Source organism: Limulus polyphemus, unplaced genomic scaffold (assembly GCF_000517525.1).
Source record: "Limulus polyphemus unplaced genomic scaffold, Limulus_polyphemus-2.1.2 Scaffold36, whole genome shotgun sequence".
Taxonomy (NCBI): domain Eukaryota; kingdom Metazoa; phylum Arthropoda; class Merostomata; order Xiphosura; family Limulidae; genus Limulus; species Limulus polyphemus.
The window spans coordinates 758,516-777,289 of NW_013665646.1; the positions used below are offsets into that span (position 1 = coordinate 758,516).

The window sequence follows — 18,774 nt, forward strand, 5'->3', positions numbered from 1 at the left end:
AGCTTTTGTTGTTTTGGCTAAGTGTCAACCCCATAATAACAAGTGATTTATTGGCCAATCTCTTGTGGATTTTATTATATAAGGTTATTGTTATGGGAGCTAGATTGTGAAATTAGGTCACTACTCATTGGTTGCAAACATTGTCATGGTTATATGTTACAATTATTTATATTACTATAATTTTTTTCTATTTGAACTTATGTGCACTTGCACAATGAAGACTAACTGTTGTCTTCTATGATAACATAGAATTTAAGTCTGGTGCAGCATTTAAACTAGCAAAGATGTGTTTTCTCCCTTTTCTGTAATACTTAAACTAATGTAGCTAGTTTATGTGCTAGTTGCAAACTTTAAAACTGCTTTGTGTGTGTGTGTGTGTATCATTTTGTGTATATATATATATATCATGGTAACAAAATTGTTAGCATATTATGACATTATAAAATTAATAATAATAATAACGAGCCTACATATAAATCATTTTACTGTTGTGGCCAAACATGTCAGAATTTCTGCTTCTTCATCAGACACTGAATGCAGATTATTATTTGTGGTATATATATATAAAAGTTTCTAGTGTATTTAAAGTTACAAAGAATCTGGTGGTGAAAGTTTAAGCTCTGGTCAAGTGTAAATTGCACTTATTTTTCTAAACTGGGAAAGTATTTTTTCATACTTTCTAAACTAAAACGATAGTTACATACTGCTTACATAAAATATGATGTATAAAAGAAACACCTGCTTTGAAATACATGTATTTCAATTTGCAATTAAGCTAAAAAATGTCTAATTAGATTAAATAATTATGATTTTTTATTAATATTGTCAAAATTTAGCTCTTTTGCATCTGAATTTGGGATATGTCACAACCAAATTTTGTTAGAATATCTTAACATAATATTGATGTATCACATTTTCATTGTTTTTAATGAATGAGTCAAATTGTCTCTCCCCTCTTATCATTTTTAGGCATGTCACAACAATGAATATGACAAAAGTTTTGTATAGTTTAAAATTAACTGGTTAGTGTGAACTTGCAACTAAAATTACATATCAAATACAGTTTTAAAATTATAAACTCAAATATTTTTGCACTTGTGTTTGGTATGCCTTTTTACTTGCTAGAATGCAAGAAGGGTAAAATATTTTTTCTTTCCTGTGTGGTGTAAGCTTACTTGCTAGCATGAAAACATTTCAGAAAGAGAAAGAGCTCCCTTGTAAGTGCTGGTTTATTTAAATTGTACTTAAAGTGACTGCAAAAATGCCTGGACAGTGTAGTGTCAATTATTATTATTTTGTATATTTATATATCCTATGATAACGTTGTAAGTCACAGTTGTCTTTGCCAAAATCATGGAGAATATGTTCTGGAATTTAAGTGTGTGAATCCTGCTTAAAAGACTGCTGTTGCTTTTAAAGATGTGGCAGTAAAGAAAAAAAAAAGGAGCTCTGGTGATATTTCTATTTTGATTGGATCATGGATTGCAGGACTGAATTAAGAAACACGTAATGTTTGTAATCTGTTATGATGTTTTACATTTGCAACCATTTAACATTCCATGCTATTTTACTACTAAGAGCTATTTAACTATTAAGAGCTATAAAACTATTTATCATATCTATAGATGGGAAACTTTATTTTTTTCACTTTTAAACAGATATTAGTGTGAATTTTCAGCATTGTATCTATGTATATTTTTATTATTAACAGGAACATCAGTTCAGCAAAATCAGGCAAGTCAAGGTCCTGCGCCAGCTGACATGCAACGTGCTTATGCTGCTTTAGGCCTCCATTATAATGCAGGAGGAAACAATAATGTTAACTCTCAAGTTATACAGCAAAGACTCGGTTTAGGGCAGAGTCAGGGTGAGTGTTGTCAGATCTAGTACTGTAATATTTTCATATTTTGTGGTTATGTTTTAATTAATCTTGTTATTTTACCTATGCAGTTGAATGTGTTATAAACTTGCTGCTGTACTATCAGTTGTTAATATATTTAAAGTGAAATCTATGGTACTTTGTAAGAGATGAAGTAGTTATATTTTCTGCATTCTTTAATTGTCTTTAAAGATTTTTTTGGTGATAATACTCAGTTTATTTTAAATCTAGCTGTTTTAATTTTGGCACTATGCATTAGATAATTTTTTCAAGGTTTGCATGTTTTGATTTTATGTTGACCAGATAAAAAGTATGCAATTTTTTGTTTGTTTCTTAGGAGTCAATGAGGTGCAAAATATGAATACTTTGTCTATGAACCAACAGCAACAACAGCCTACAACAACTCAACAAAGCCAACTTCAGTCTCTAACACCTACACCTTCTAACCCAGTTCCTCATTCTCAGGGTTTCATTAGTACAAGTGATGCTTCTCAGATTAGTTTGATGGGAAGAAGCTTAATGTCAGTTGTGCCAACTCCCACATCAACGGGACTGTCTGGTGAAATATTGAACCAGATATCATCTGCAGTACATGCTTCTCCAGCTGAACCCACTTCAGGAACCAAGGCCTGGCATCAGTCTGTGCCACCTAACCTGAGAGATTGTCTAGTACAAAAAATGTATGTTTTTTTTTTCCACATTTTTAAGTGTTCCTAACTATGTAGGAGTTACAGAGTTGTTTTTATTTTTTTCTTCTGTACAAATACTGAGATAATATAAATTTTTAATGTTATCTATTTTTTTATGAAGGTTGTCTTTGAGCATATCTCAAGTAGAGCTGATTTACATAATCACCTCTTTATACAATTTTCAGCAGAATTTTACCAGAATGCTTTGGAGTGATCTATATGCAATGCACATAGATATGTTCCAATGGATAGTTGATTTCATTGATTTTGTTGAACCATATTTTCTGTAAGTTTTTCTCTGTAGTTGGATGGTCATTCTGTTTAAGTAACTCCTATAATTTTCAGCAAAATGCTACTAAGTTTATTTACATAATCCTATGATGGCAGGTTTTGCCAAACTTTACAGTTCATTAGAAAATGGGATTTTTTTTTTATTATTACATATCTTTAATGCATAAAACCTAAAAAACTGTGGGGGGTAAAAATTTTTTATGACCTTATACTTGTTTTTCTTTTTAAAATACATTATTTTCACCCCATTATTTTGTGTAAAATATATTTCCATAGCACCATAGATTTGTTTTCATAGCTAGTACGTGAGTTTACAATAATTACAATGTCACTTTACTACTTGCTTGATGAATAATGTATAATTAAAAATTATTAATCATATATAAAAAAAAAAAGTTTTTACTTTAACTTCAGTTTGCACTTAAACTACATTATTATCATCAATGTTTACAAATAAACTTGGCATAAAAACATGCTTAATGAATCAAAATGTTAATATTATATAAGTTTTAATTTCGTAATTTCAAAATGAAATATTTAAATAAAGTCTGAGTATTCCTTTGTCTGTATAACGTAACATTTTTTAGCTGCCACTTGATCTTTTTTTTTTTTCGTCACCCCTATATGATGTCCTGAACTTACATAAATTACTTATTATAGTATAGATATTACCAAAGAGTGTAATTTTTTAGCCTTCAATCCTTTTTGTGAAGATAAAATCAGCAACTTTTGACCCACTAGCCACCCCCTTCTATCACATTCTCTTTCTCAAAAATTGCCAATAATTCTCTTTGACATTTTATTTTACATCAATTATAACCAATGGAAAAACAGTTTTAATTTAATGAATAATGCTACCTTGTTCCCAGTTGAGACTGTTATTTTGACTACAGATTGAAAGTTGGTTTTGCTAAGTTTAGATTGAACAGCTAAGGGAATTATTTTAAGGTACTAATTTAGAAAGCTTGTTAAATTATAATAGTTATAGGACATTGCTTGCTTTGTGTGTGTTATTATTTTATATTCTTAAGTGCATATTTAACATAAATAAAACTTATTTGATGCACTAGTACAAAAAAAAAAGTAGGCTTAAGTTTCATGAGTGGGCTAATGGCAAAAAAATGAGGCCAAATAAAAGTACTAAATTTCTTGTTTTTTTATGTAAATAGTTTATTTATTGTTATAAAGGTATCAAAAATGTAAAAAATTAGAAAGTTATTAAGTTTGATAAATGAAAAAGAAAATTATAAAACTTTCCCCGTTGGGCGTGCTTGTAAATAGCTCATGTATTACATTATTCAATATTGCAACTATGTACTCACCATGTGATTTATAGCTCGTGTTGTTTGATTATTAATTAGACATGATTCCAAGAGAAGTAAAACAATAAAATTATATACAAACAGATGTAACCTTAAGTTGTTTAAGATAATTAATCATAATTTCATGTTATAATCTGCTGTCGTTCTATAAATGAAAAAGGGTACTTTAGATTTATTTTGTATTTGTTTTATGGTGGTTACAAAGTCAGTCAAATCAACTCTGTTAGGGTAGAGAAAATAATAGATAAGGTATACATTTTTACTGAAAAACTTTTGATATTCTCATGGAGGTTTTAGAAGTTATGGAAACGAAACATGAAAACTGAGAAAAAATTTTTTTTTTTAATATTAACATGAAAAATCACCTTGCACTCAGACTAGTCACACGCTGACTTCTTATATTCACAGACCAATCTTTAGTAAAAATACTTGATTAAAAATTGTTTTGTTTTTTTATACAAAAGGCTTGTAATGTTTACTAAAAGCTTGACAAAATTCATTAAGGTCCATTTACTACATTAAATGTCATTATATGTATAATTTAATGGTTACCTTGTGGTGACATACTTTTATTAACAATTTTAAAAGTTTAGTTGAAATGTATAGTGCAACAAAAACAGAACTAGTGATTTGTGAAAAATATTCAGAGGCTGTGAAAAAGCTTGTAATTCATGGAAAGGAACTGAAATCATGTAACCAATGAATTATTAAAATAAGGTTGTAAGCAAAATAAACTGAAAGACACGAGGATGGCCTAGACATAAAGGGTGATGCAAGGCTTTGAAGTATCATTAAAAATGGCTGAAATGTTGTGGAAAATTATTTTTTAACCAAGTGTGGGAACCTTGATAATGTTGCTAGTAGCATTCTTGAATTTGCTTGTGGGAAAAGAAATAGCTAGAAACTATTTCCTAATGCTTTCAGCACTTAGTATTGAGGCCTGTCAGTTTGTTTGGGATGATATAGTTCTTTAATTTTGCATTGATTGTATGTGTAAACTGTATTGTTGGATCCTGCATTAGCTTTTTTGTATAAATTAGTGTGATTATATTTGTAATTAGTTCCGATGGTATGTGTTTTTTTTTTGTTGTTGTTGTTGTTGAGAATAACAACAGTAACAAACTTTTTCAACAAGATTTATTATAATAATTGTGATATAAGGTTCTTAAAAAAAGTTTTTGTATTGAGATTATTATGAGCATGTTTGAATGACTTTTATAATGTCTTTCATTGACTTTGATGTAACTTTCTAAATATGGTTGTTTGTTTGTTGGAGGTGTTCAAAAGGGTTCCACTTTAAATGTGAGTAATGTTTGATGATCAGAATAATGAAGTTTGTTATGGAAATATTTTCTGAGTCTTAGTGTTTGACAGTCATAAAGAACTTTAGGTTCCTTGATAAAATTGTTTTTAGGTCAAAAGTTTGTATGACATTGAAATTGGATGGTTTTATCTTTTTTTTTATTACATGGTAAAACTTTTTTCATCATGGAATTCTTTTATTTAAATAGAGATCCAGTTTTTAATTATTAGCTTTGTGTTATTATGAGACAAAATATAACATTAGTAATTGAAAGTTATTTTTTTGTAGAGTACAGACAATATTTCCCACTCCTGACCCATCTGCTCTTCAAGATAAACGAATGAAAAATCTAGTCGCATATGCACGTAAGGTGGAGCGTGACATGTTTGAAGAAGCCAATAGCAGAGTGAGTTTTTTTGTTGTTAACAACTATTTGTTTATTGAATAATAAAAGGATATTCCTTCTGTTCAAAAATGTTGTTGTCTTGAAATATTTTCCATGCCACTATAATGTCTTCAGTTATATTTTTTAGGATACTACAGAAGTGAAATTTACATTTTTTTATCATTTATTAGGAACAATATTACCAAAAGCTAGCAGAAAAAATCTATAAAATTCAGAAAGAATTAGAAGAAAAACGGCAAAAAAGAAAAGAACAACAGCTACGTCAGGTCCAGCAAGTAACAAGTAATGTTGGAACGCCCAGTCCTGTCGGTAGTCCTGTCAGACTTCCTCCAGGAAGTAAGTTTTTAATACTTCTTGTTTTAATTATTAACCGCATAATGTGAAACCATTAGGTCTGTAATATTGAGCTGGAAACGTTATACTTTTTTTTTTACGAGAAGGACTACATATTTCTTGTACTTGTAATAATGTTTAAATTGATAAATGTTAAAAGTAAAAATAACTATAAAATAATAGTTACATGACTGAGAACTTGACTAAAATTGCATTAGGTATAATGAGATTGAATTATCCATTTTGTGATAAATTTTTTAATATTTACTGAATTTCAGTGGTTCACAGAGCCAACTCAGCTTTCCATGCCATCCTAAAAGGAGTTAATACTCGTCCTTTACTAGTAAATCTTATGAATGAAGAGTAATTTGTAAAATATATTTGTGCTTTTAGATCTGTTAGTCAGATTTGACAGCTTTCTATGTTTCCATAGAAAATTTGAAAGTAATAAAATCTATTAATTTAGAGATTGTTTTTGAATAACACACATGCAGTCACTAACCTCATCCACTTTTTTTATGGTCAGTTAAAAAATGTGGTGATGGAAAAGTGTTAAATAGCCTGAAATGTTTAGCCTGCTGAGGTTCATTCTCTTTAACTCTTAGGCTTTATAAAATTGTTTCCTGTTCCTGCGAGTAAGATTGCTGTGGCTTCAAGTTTCACTTTTCACCTTGTGTGACATTGTTTTATGTAAAGTTAAATTTCTGTTAGTTGGCAAAATCTACAGAATTTGGTAGTTGTTCTCAAATTTAAGCTATGAAACATTTCATGTATGTTTTTTTTTAAATTTCTGTTGTAAGCTATATAGCCAGTGTAGCTTCATGAATTCTGAAACATAGTATAATAAACACACACACACACACACAATTAACCACAATGTTTGATGTACATCAAAAGGACCCATCAGGTAACATAAGGATTAAATTTTAATAATACAAGCCATAGTACTGAAATGTTTTGTAGGAGATATTTCACATTTTTTAAATTTGAAAATAAACCAAAAATAGTTAAATGTGTGTCACTCAGTTTGTAAGAAACTTGGCTATATGTGCATATTATACTTTCATCTGTAACTAAATTGAGTAGACAGCTCTTCTGAATGTGAAATACTTAATTGTAATGGATAATTAATATTATGAAACTTTTAGTTATGTTTCATAATATAATAAGTTTATGATAAACATAACAAACTTTTCTTTTTATCTTTGTGATCTTTTGGATGAAAATCTAAACTTATAAATGTTGTAATAGTATTTTTTTCCTTTATTGTGTCTTAAACATCTAGTGAAAATCCAGTTGATCAAAAATGAATGTATTAAATTTGTTAATTTTATATAACTAGTGAATACATAGGAAAATAGATATGTTAAACTTTATGATAACCAAAACTTTTTATTAGACTAAAATAAGCATGTTTTTACAGATCTTTCTCCTTCAATGATGGCATCCCAGCCACATGTTTCAGATATTACAAATCTTGGTAATCACCAGAGAATGCCACCACCAAATATAACTATTCCTAGTTCAAGGAATGATTTTTTTGTTAATATCAATAATAACCACCTATCTAATTCTACAACTGTCAACCAAACTCATTTTGGTCATTCAAACTCGAGCACTCCTCCCATGACATCACTTGGACAACAACAACAACAACAACCTCATTTTAGTAACTTGGCTAACATAGGCAGTGTCACAAGTACAACAACTGTTTCATTTGGAGGAATAAGTGCTGCAGCAGGGCCTGTGTCTTTCCCTAATTCCCAGATTGGCTCAGGATATCAGGAAGATTATTCTCAGCTGACTGATTCTGTGAAATTAAGACAAGTGACTGTAAGTATTTTCATCACATGAATATGACATAAAAGTAACACGTTTGGAATTAATCATAATGTAAATCTTATTTTTCATTGCTCAATCCAAATTATATTAGACATCAGAAGTGTGTACAAGTTTTATAGTATATTTCAAGTCTGCATTGTTTTAATAAGAATTAACAAAAATAGTTTTGAAAATGTAAACCACTCTTTGTAGTATGTCATATTTTCCTGCCAATTGTAAAGTTCTTTTTAAATATTTATTTTCTGGAGTTTTAAAACATTATCAGTGCATTTGTTGCCACCTGACATTGTGAGAGAAGTTCAGTCAATAGTCTTGCTTGTGGAAGTTAAAAGATCTTAAAAAATTACAATTTAAAACTTAAGTTTATTAGAGACTGTCTATTACTTATCTTGCAATATTCTTTGACTAAAATTGTTTAATCAAGTAGTTATAGGTGAATAAATTGCATTAATGATGGAAATTATTTATTTCTTAATGTATTATAAAGAGGAAAATGTACTTGTGTTAACCTGAAATAACAAATATTGTAGTTTTTTAGAAATTAGAGCTTTTAAAAATGTTACAAATAGGTGTGCACGTTTGATATTGAATAATAGTTTTTGTAGAAAGAGTTAAATGGAGCAATTCCTTGCTTTTTTGCAGGTTTTCAGTTACTGTTTACAGCCATTATCAAATTCTGACATACAATATGCAGTTATGCAACAGTGAAATCTGTTTACACTCACCCTGGATAAGATGGAAATCTGGTTAATGTTAATGATTTATTTGTTACTGTAAACAAAGAATTTGTTGGAGAATGGTGTATAAAACAGTAACCAGAAACTAAAATGATAAAAAAGAATTTTTTTTTTATCTGGTAATTCTCTTTCAAACTTCAATCGTGGAAGGATTCAAAATTCATAAAAAGTTTTGTTGATAACTGACAAAGTATTTGAATTATATTGTGTTCTTTTGAATACTTTATTATTGACAAACCGACTACCTATTATTAAACAAATTAATAAACACATCATCAACTGAATGATAAGGCCTCCGTCGATGTTTTTTATTGACAAACCGATTACCTATTATTAAACCAATTAATAAAATATCATCAACTGAATAATAAGGCCTCTGTCTGTTTTTTGCTATTGATAAACCGATTACCTGTTATTAAACCAATTAATAAACACATCATCAACTGAATAATAAGGCCTCTGTCTGTTTTTTTATTGACAAACCGATTATCTATTATTAAACCAATTAATAAACACATCATTAACTGAATAATAAGGCCTCTGTCTGTTTTTTTATTGACAAACCGATTATCTATTATTAAACCAATTAATAAACACATCATTAACTGAATAATAAGGCCTCTGTCTGTTTTTTTTATTGACAAACCGATTACCTATTATTAAACCAATTAATAAACACATCATTAACTGAATAATAAGGCCTCTGTTGCTGATTTATTAATAATACCAACTTGCTCTTCTTGGATGACTGTACCTACCATCCACAATAGCTGTCATAAGTATGACAGAAATGTACATATAAAAATAACGTTACTTACTTTAGTGCAAAGTGGTTTGAAGTTGTTTTATTTTGGTAGACAAGTGTTGACAGTTGTCAATGAAGCTTGGTACTTTTATATTGGTTATATGTATGTGTTTGTATTCATTATAATTTCATACTTAACTATGTTTTAGGTGGAGCAGACTCAACAAGGAAACCAGATGCATGGATTAGATCAGGTGCAGGTGGCACAAACTGCTTATAACAGTGTTGTATCCCCTGTAAGTTCAATAAAATAATATATGTATATTAAGAATTTTCTAACTAAAAAATTTAAAATGGTGGTTCAGCGTAGGCCTGAGGGATTATTACAATAAAAATTTGATTTCGATACTCATGGTGGGCATAGGACACATAGTCTACCATGTAGCATAGTCCTTAATAACAAAAAACAAACAGGTTTAATGTTATTAGCCAACAAAATAACTTATTTGAATTAGACATAAAATAAAAGGGCAGTTTTTCATTATGAATTTTTTTTCTAGTTTGAAAAGTCTAGGGCTTATGTTAAGTTTCATTTGGTCAGCATACTCAATTTTATCCAATGAAGACAGTTTAATAATGGTGGTGTACATATCAAAATATAAAAGTTTGTATTTAAAAGAATTAATCACCATTTTCATTCATTACAACTAAATGTGTGTGTGGATATATGATAAAGACGTATTGATATCAAATTATTTCACAATTATAAAGATCAGGGCATAAATTTATTTGTTATGGCCATATATTTTTGTTTCAAAACCTAAAGTATGTTTTAATTATAAATTTCAGCTTGCCCAATCTAATAAGTATGTTTCTCACTATTTGTCAAAAGGATTTAAACTTGAAAATTTGAGGTAAACATCTGGATGTATACGTTACACACTACTTTCATGAATCAAGCATGTTAGGAGTTCCCTGGTGGCTCAGCAGTAGGCTTTAGGGCTTATAATGCTAATATTTGGGCATAGCATGGATAGCCTGTTGTGCTGATTTATGTGTAACTACAAACAAACAGCATGTTAAGAACACTGTATTTATGGAAATTTGATGTATACTTCAAAAATTTACTAATATATTGAGAAGGGCAAAAGGACAAACACATCACATGTTCTTGGAATGCTGTACCACTACAAATTATAATTTCTATTCTGCATTAGTTGGTAGTTTGCAGACAACAACCAATGTACATCATAGTAATTACTCTAAAGTTAGTGTGATTTCTCTTACGATGGTTTGTAGCCTATGTGATCACCTAAGTCTAATTATTAGTTACTAATTAAAATTAAAAAAAATAAAATGATTGGTATCCAGTTGCCACAACTTCACTGTAAGTACTTTAGTATGACTTGTTTGTTTTAATAATTGGAAGGTGTGTGTAAAAAAACATGTAAAATTGAATTTTTAGGAGTTCAAGATATTTCTAAAATGACATGGGAATTCATTCTTTGTGGATAGTTGAGGCATATTGTTTACATGTTGATACTTTGCAACAAAAAGGAAGATTATAGATTCACAATATATGCATTTTTACCTTCACCATAGATGGTCTTTGCATTAAAACTTAGCTGCCATTTTTAACTTATATATTTATTTATAATGCACGTTTTAAAATTTCCTACAAATGCAAAAATTAATTAATGATATTCATTAGTTTATGTTAATATTAAGCTCAATCACTAATGCTAGAGGTGTGGAAGTTGGCTATTAAATTGTGATTTTTACACACTAAATGTTCCATTCATTTGTAAATAAAGAAGTGCCTTTTTTTTGGTGAGACTAAAAGTTGAACATTTAGTCAACTAGTAATAATACATATGGTTGGTGTTTCTGTTTACATTCTAGTATGTATTGAGTAGTAGGTGTTTACATCCAGAGTTTTAAAGTGCTGATGATAAATTTCAATGATCTGTTGTAACTGCAAGGTTAATGGCTAAATGTATTGTATTTGTTGCAGGTTAATAGGATGAATATGCAGCAGCAACAGAGTAGTCAAGTATCAGGAAAGCAGCTACCAGGTTTATCACCTAAGATGATCTCCACTTCCCCATCTTCAATTCAACCTATTCCTCAGTCATCTACTCCTCAACCCCAATCAAACCAAACACTTATTCAGCAGCCTCCAAGGGCAGCTTCAGTTCCGGGAACAACAAGAAGTCGGCCAAGCACCCCTTCTACTCCCCAGAATTTTCAACAACGTCTGCAACAGCTTCAGGAACAACCACAGCAGATGAGCTATTCTTTTAACCAAGTCTGTACTTCCCAGGGGTTAAGTATTACCAGCAACACTGAAGGAGTGAATTCTCAAAAAGATGTGTTGTGTACTTTAAATGGTTCAAGTGAAACACCACAGAATTCAGTTGCTGAAGCAGCTTCTTATAACGTTAACAGTACACCAGTTTCAAATGTTCAAGTAACAACTTCGATTGGGAAGACTCCGCTTAGTGTCACAGAAGTTAATATGGAAATTGACACAACTGTTATCAAAGAAGAAGAAAAAACAGAAATAAAACAGGAGGTTGAAACTCCAAAGTGTGACAGTGCAATGAAAGTTGAAATTAAACAAGAACCTATGAAAGATAGTAGTAATTCAGGATATGTTAGTTCTGAGTGTTATGCAAGTGTTAAAGTGGAGCCTGCTTCTGTGAAAGAGGAGCCAACAACTCCTGTATCAACATCAAGCAATGGAGATTTACCAAATACTTCATCTGATAATAAATCAGAACCGTCCGAAACTGCTCAGCCACCTCCCAAACCAAAACCCAATAAAAAAGGTTAGTTTTGACAACTTACTTTTGTTACTTAAAATAAATATTTATTCTCTAGTTACTCTAGTATAATTTTATGACATTTGTAATTTCTCTTGTATTGTTTCAGGTGACTGAAATTTTTATTAACAATTATATATGTAGGAAAACAATTTTTACTACAACCAAAACCTCTGTAGATTAACACACACACATTTCTTCACATACATAGCTAGAATATGAGATTTATTTGAAAACCTGTACTGTATCACCATGAACAGTAGCTTTGACTTGAGGCAGCAGAATTAAGATTATACTTGTAGAAAAATACTGTCATAATAACAGGTTATTGAAATTAGTATTAAAGATGATAAATATTGTTACATTAATTTGTTTGTACCACTATTTTATCTTGTTATTCATATGAAGTTACTTCAATACAAATAAAACTTTTGTTATGGGGTTACTTTAAATTATTTTCCAATTTTAATAAGTAATTGCCATAGTAGACCAACAATATCTTTGTATTTACTTATGGGGGATCCAAATAGGTGAGGTTAAAATAAAGTATACGAACATACAATAGATGGGTAATTAGTTTCTAATTGGTCTTGCTTAATTTAATTTCTGGCAGAATGTTTTAAAACTATGCTTTTAGTTTAAATAATTCAATTTTACTGCTGCCATTAGATTTCAAATTGTGCATTCTGAGCATAAAATTGTTATTCTTGATGAAGTTAATAATTAATATATATCATATTATAGTATAAGTGGATTTCAGGCACATAACAATTCTGCCAGTTCTGCTTCCTGGATCTACCACTGCAATGCTTATTGACTGTGTTTAGATTGAAGTAAATTGAAGACTGCTCTCATGAAAATCAAATGAAAAACATCATTGAATGCTGAACAAACTAATTTTAACTCAAAACATCTTACAAAATCAAGTCACAAGTACCACAACAAAGGTAAAAATATAAAAATTTATAGGTAATTTCATTAATCGCTCAAAAAGAATAAGACCTTTACAGTTTTGACTTCACTAATTAAATGTTTATTCATAATCACTCACTGAAGCCGAAATGGAGCAACTATTCAGATCATCCTCAATACCATACTGTGAACATAGTAAATCATTCGGTGCTTCATCGTCAATTTCAAAGTTTAATCTGACATGAATGATGGTAAGGAATGAACATTTGTTTCTTTGTTTCAAGCCAAATATCAACAGCAACTTTGATTATTTTATTCAACTCTGCCCTAGAGTCATATTGCTCATCAGGCATTTTTTTTTGTCTGAATGAAAGGGGATCATTAATTGTTATGTGGAATAATGCCTCAAAAATTTTTTTCATTTGACTACACCATTCAGAAAATAGTTGGAGCTCTACATTCATCATTGTTTGATGATAATAATATTAATAAAAAAAAGATTGGCCAATTGCTGAATATCAGAGTTACCATATTCGTTAAAAGTAGGGCTTTTTTGCATTGGATACTAACCTTGGATCAAATATAGAAATGGATTTGAGAATAAAGGTACTCTTCTTGTGTTTTTGCATTCACTGTTTATTTAATTCCGTAGTTAGGCCAATGTCACTGTATTTTGTTTCATAGTCACTTAAGCTTAACTGTAGGGTAGTTTGTTTCCACCAATTTCTGGAGTTTGTACTATTTATGCATGGGGAAATCTTTGTATATTTTATATTACTTCACTGGAAAATTTTGTTTAACATGTTTTTCAATTTTTGAAAGTATGTGTTAACAGCTCATATGTAGTTGCATCTTTAGACATTTCAAAAAAACAAACAAGGGTTTCATTAAGTATAAAAATGAAAGGTTTCAAACATTTTAAAATTTTTCTCAAAAGGTTCCGAGTTTTACATTGTACGGCTACATGTGTGAAATTTCTTGCAATCACCTAGCAACAAGCAAAATTTAGCTGTTTCATATCAGTAAGGAAGAAAGGCTATTTTTAATAATATCATAGTTTGCCGTATTCTCATCGGTTTTCAATATAGGATGGAAGAATCTATATGACAAATATACATCCATTTTTTGACCAGTTGCAAAATTTAGACAGAAAAGTGCATATTCACTGTGACATCATCCATTGTTCAGCTGAAAATAAAGATGGGAAATGGGAATTTGTATGAACAGGTGATATCCAATCATCCTTCAATATTTGTTGTATGTCCTTTGATGTGTATGAATTATGCAAAACTAAAATGATGACTGTAATTTTATAGCCTCAAGACATGAAGAAAGCAGATTGGCATGCTGTATAAATGAGTATTTATTGGAAGGATTTCTCAGTAAAACATATTGACCTTTTAATTATTTCTGTACCTTTGAAAAAATTTCACTAAATGTTTTAAACCAAACTTCTGTATAAAGTATGCAGAATAGACACAGAATCATTGTAAATAGAATCGATGGACTTTGCAAAAGACAGCCATCTTGTTTTAACTGTATTCTCAAGTTTTTTCAGGATCATTTAATTTTTCCTTTTTCTAGGGCTAATGCTAATCTTTTTAAGTTTTTGTTGTACTTTCATGAAAGTGGTCATTATCTATAATGTAATGTATAGGTATTTATTTAATTTATATATTTTGTTTTATCACATGTACTAAAACAAGCTGAGGCTAAATGTTTCACATTTAATGAATATTAACTACGCATACTCGCTTGGTCAGTGTGACCAACCTTGTAAATATATATAGTGTAATTCTGAGTGTACCTTCACCAAATTTGACAAGGTTTAATAAACAGTCTTTTGCACACAAAAAATCATTTTTTTTTAAATAAAATATTATTCCTAAAGATTTCTCTATAAACTTAGGAAGCCTTTACTAAGTCAGTCTGAGTGAGAGATGATTTGAATGTTAAAAAATACTTCTTTTCATGTTACAGTTTTCATGTGCATAACTTGTAGGAACTCTTGAATGAATCTCAGGAGTTTTGTTTAGTAAAACTTCATACTTTATCTCTGTTTTCTTTACCCTAACACAAGCTGTAGCAAAATCATTTTTAGTGAAAGGTAGAAAATGTGCAATAAATACAAGAATACCTTATTTTCTTAACAAAATGACTCAGATTGTAACAGTCATTTTAATTCCCAAAAATGTACCTGGCACAGAGCTGTTAATAAAAGTGGTTTTTCTGTGTGCATGCATTGACTAATTTTATGATACCAAGCAATCTATGATAAAAAGCATACACTATGCTTTGTACTTTATGTTCTTTGAATAACAGAAAGTATAATAAAAGTACATTAATATGAAAAGCTAGCTTCTTTTTTCTTCTCTCTCTCTGGTTCTAGCTTAAATATTCATGACCGTCATTTACATCTGTGATTTTATTTTGTGTTGACCAAAAACTTATTTTAATGAAATATATTAAGGTTAAAGTAGGAGTTTGACAATAAAAATGCTCTATGATATCATTAAGGTTTTTATCCTAGTTTTCTTTGACTTTCACATAATAATATTAAAAGAAAAGCAAATTATCATATTAATGAAAGTTAGTTTATCAGTAGAGAATCATGACAGTTGATAATAGAAACTCTGATATTGTTGAGTTCGTATGATTCTTAAAGTAGCCAGCCAAATTCTTCATCACCTAATTTGCACCATGTATGATTGCTAGACTTACACTGCTTTCAGTAATTGGTAATTCATGTGAAGAGGTATTTTAACTGTGTAAGTTCCAAATATTTTTGATTGTACAAAATGTAACTAGTTTTTTGTTACAAATTAATCCATTATCTTTTAGAGTTTTGTTTGGTTTAATAATGGCAACTTAAATTTTATTTAGAAACTAATTTATATTTTGTAAAATATTCAACAAGATGCATCTAGTTGGTTGCATATTTTATTCATGACTTTAAATCTACATTGATAGAAGTTAAAACCATATTAGTATCTTTGCAAATTTTTATCAGATATACATATATATTTATATGTTAGACTACATGTATATCAATCTCATTATTGAATTTGTTTTGTAGATGGTGTTTTCTAGCAAATTTTTCAAAGTTAGACACAGCTTATATATATATTTATATAGTCATATTTTTTTATTCAATAAAGAAATTAAATTAATATGTATTGTAACTGAAATAATGAAAAAAAAAGGTTCGTGTCTGAAATGTTAAGTTTTAACTTTTGTTTTAGTTTTCAAGCCTGATGAGCTACGTCAAGCCTTAATGCCTACCCTAGAAAAATTGTACAGACAAGACCCTGAATCCTTACCTTTTAGGCAGCCTGTAGATCCACAGTTGTTACAGATTCCAGTAAGTTATAAATAATTTTTCTTGTTATTGTCAAAAATATTTTCCCTGACTGTGTACACCCTGACTATAAAATCAGGGTTTATACAGTCAGGGAAAAAATGCCTAGAGTCAATTTTTTTTTTCCAATCAGTAATCACTAACAGAAATGTATTGGCTAGCTTCTATGTCTGGTATATATGCAAAATAATTTATTCAAAGTGGTAGAAAATGCTGGAGTAACTATGTAATTTTGTCTGCAATATTTTCACTTGCATGAAATAGCTGTAAAATAGAAAACTGTTAACTATTGGGAATTCAGTCACATTAAAAAATATCCAGATTTTTTTTTCTTTCCTGTTGGTCTGCACATTTCTTTTTCTAATGTGTATGTAAATTATATATATATATATATATATAAAAAAGGAAATACACGTTTTGGAAGTAAAACACTTTAGAAATCTACACTTTTATTCTTGTTTTCTTGGTGATATTTTAAGCAATCTTTTTCAAGCCAGAAACAAGATTGTCAATAAATATATATTCAAAGATCATAACTTTTTTTTTAATCACTTTATTTCTGTCTTGTATTTTGATCATTGTTTGGATTGAAGCTTTTGGATAATTTGATTTCTTTCCACTTTGTTTTAAAAGTCATGGAGTTTCCTGAAATATTTTCTTTTCTTATTATTATTATTTAAAAGAGTTGGCATATTTTGTAAATATTATGAACCTAGAGTTTCTTAATGCATAATAAATCAAAGTTCTTATACAGTGTCAAATTGAAGTGAAATTTCAACTATGAGCTCAATTTTTATGTTCACGGTTGTGCTTTTATCAGTAAGAAAAATTGTTCTAAGTGCTTAAACTATATGGTATACATTATATATTTTAATTTTTTCTTGCTTTGTTTCCATGATTATCTAAACCTTTATTTAAGTGCTTATGAGTTGTTAATGTGCAAGTTAATTAATGTGGATACATGAACTTGGCCACAAATTAAGTTTTTTGGCAAGTTATTTTAATTGTATAGATGAGCTTAAAAAAGTCAGGTGCCAATTAAGATATCCTATAATCTATTCCTTGTAATATATATATAAAATAGAGATGAATTTTCATCCTGAGTGCTAGGACTACTAACTTACGACAATTACTATTGACGACAGCTTCAAATTTACAACTTAGTGATGACACTTTTCCACCAATTGGTAGATTTATTACTTTAATTTCTCCTAGGGTTGTTAGGGTTACAGAAACGTGGGAAGAAAGTTTGGGAGTTAATGCTTTGATGATTATTTTATCATTCCAGTAAGAGACTCAAAAATATGCTTAAAATGTAGTTTTTGTAAGTGAGCACTCCGATATTTCACTCATGTACAACAATAGACGTTTTCTCGATGTTTCGATAACTTGTGCAGACTAGTTCAATTTTTGACCAGTTAGAAGCTATTAATACATTTTTATGGTGTAGATTTTTTGCATGAAAAATTCATTAAAATTTTTAGCCTTAATTTATCTTAAATATGGAATGAATTTAAGAAATAGCAAGATGAAATGCGAGCTAGAGAAGCTGATAGGTTATAAAACAATTTGGATGGGATTAACTGGAGAAGAAACTACAAATTGTGTTTGTTGTTGGAAATAAACCACAAGCAGTAAAGTCAAAACTGACAGAATTCTTTTCAAAGGTTTATTTACTAGTAAGCTTGTGTAATATACAACAAATGTGTAAACTATGCTTCACAGGTCTACTCTGAAATTTTGATGCATGGCACTACTAAAGGACACAGAACTGTTAAGTGACTAACCAGATTTGGCTGATTTACTGTAAACTTTAAGGGCATCATACTCGTAAAATGTGTGTGTGTAAAGACAGGAGAATGCACTATTGAGCTTCTAATTTTCAAATTTTTCCTGGGAAGCATGTCCTTGAACTGAAGGTTTCTATCATTGGATTCAAAATATTCATCCTTTGCCCATTCTCATCCTGGGCACAAGGTCACAGTTACTTTTTTAATAGTTCCTCAAAATAGAGTGGGACCCTGGCAGCTTTTAAGGCACTAACAGCTGAAAAAAAAAGCATGGAATTAACAGATATTCCTGGCAGAGAGATGAGTCAGTGACTGCCATAATGAGTTGGTAAGTATCACTGT

The 18,774-nt window shown here is 29.6% G+C and overlaps 1 protein-coding gene across 1 annotated transcript in view; it reads left to right on the forward strand.

The window, feature by feature from the left end:
- LOC106460879 (CREB-binding protein-like) overlaps window positions 1-18,774 on the forward strand; it is a 71,694-nt gene that overhangs the window by 29,507 nt on the left and 23,413 nt on the right. Inside the window, exons 5-12 of the mRNA XM_013920638.2 lie at window positions 1,712-1,867; window positions 2,217-2,559; window positions 5,773-5,890; window positions 6,061-6,226; window positions 7,647-8,056; window positions 9,757-9,843; window positions 11,562-12,378; window positions 16,527-16,645. Of these exons, the coding sequence (XP_013776092.1) occupies window positions 1,712-1,867; window positions 2,217-2,559; window positions 5,773-5,890; window positions 6,061-6,226; window positions 7,647-8,056; window positions 9,757-9,843; window positions 11,562-12,378; window positions 16,527-16,645 (2,216 nt within the window). The remainder of the gene's footprint in view (window positions 1-1,711; window positions 1,868-2,216; window positions 2,560-5,772; window positions 5,891-6,060; window positions 6,227-7,646; window positions 8,057-9,756; window positions 9,844-11,561; window positions 12,379-16,526; window positions 16,646-18,774) is intronic.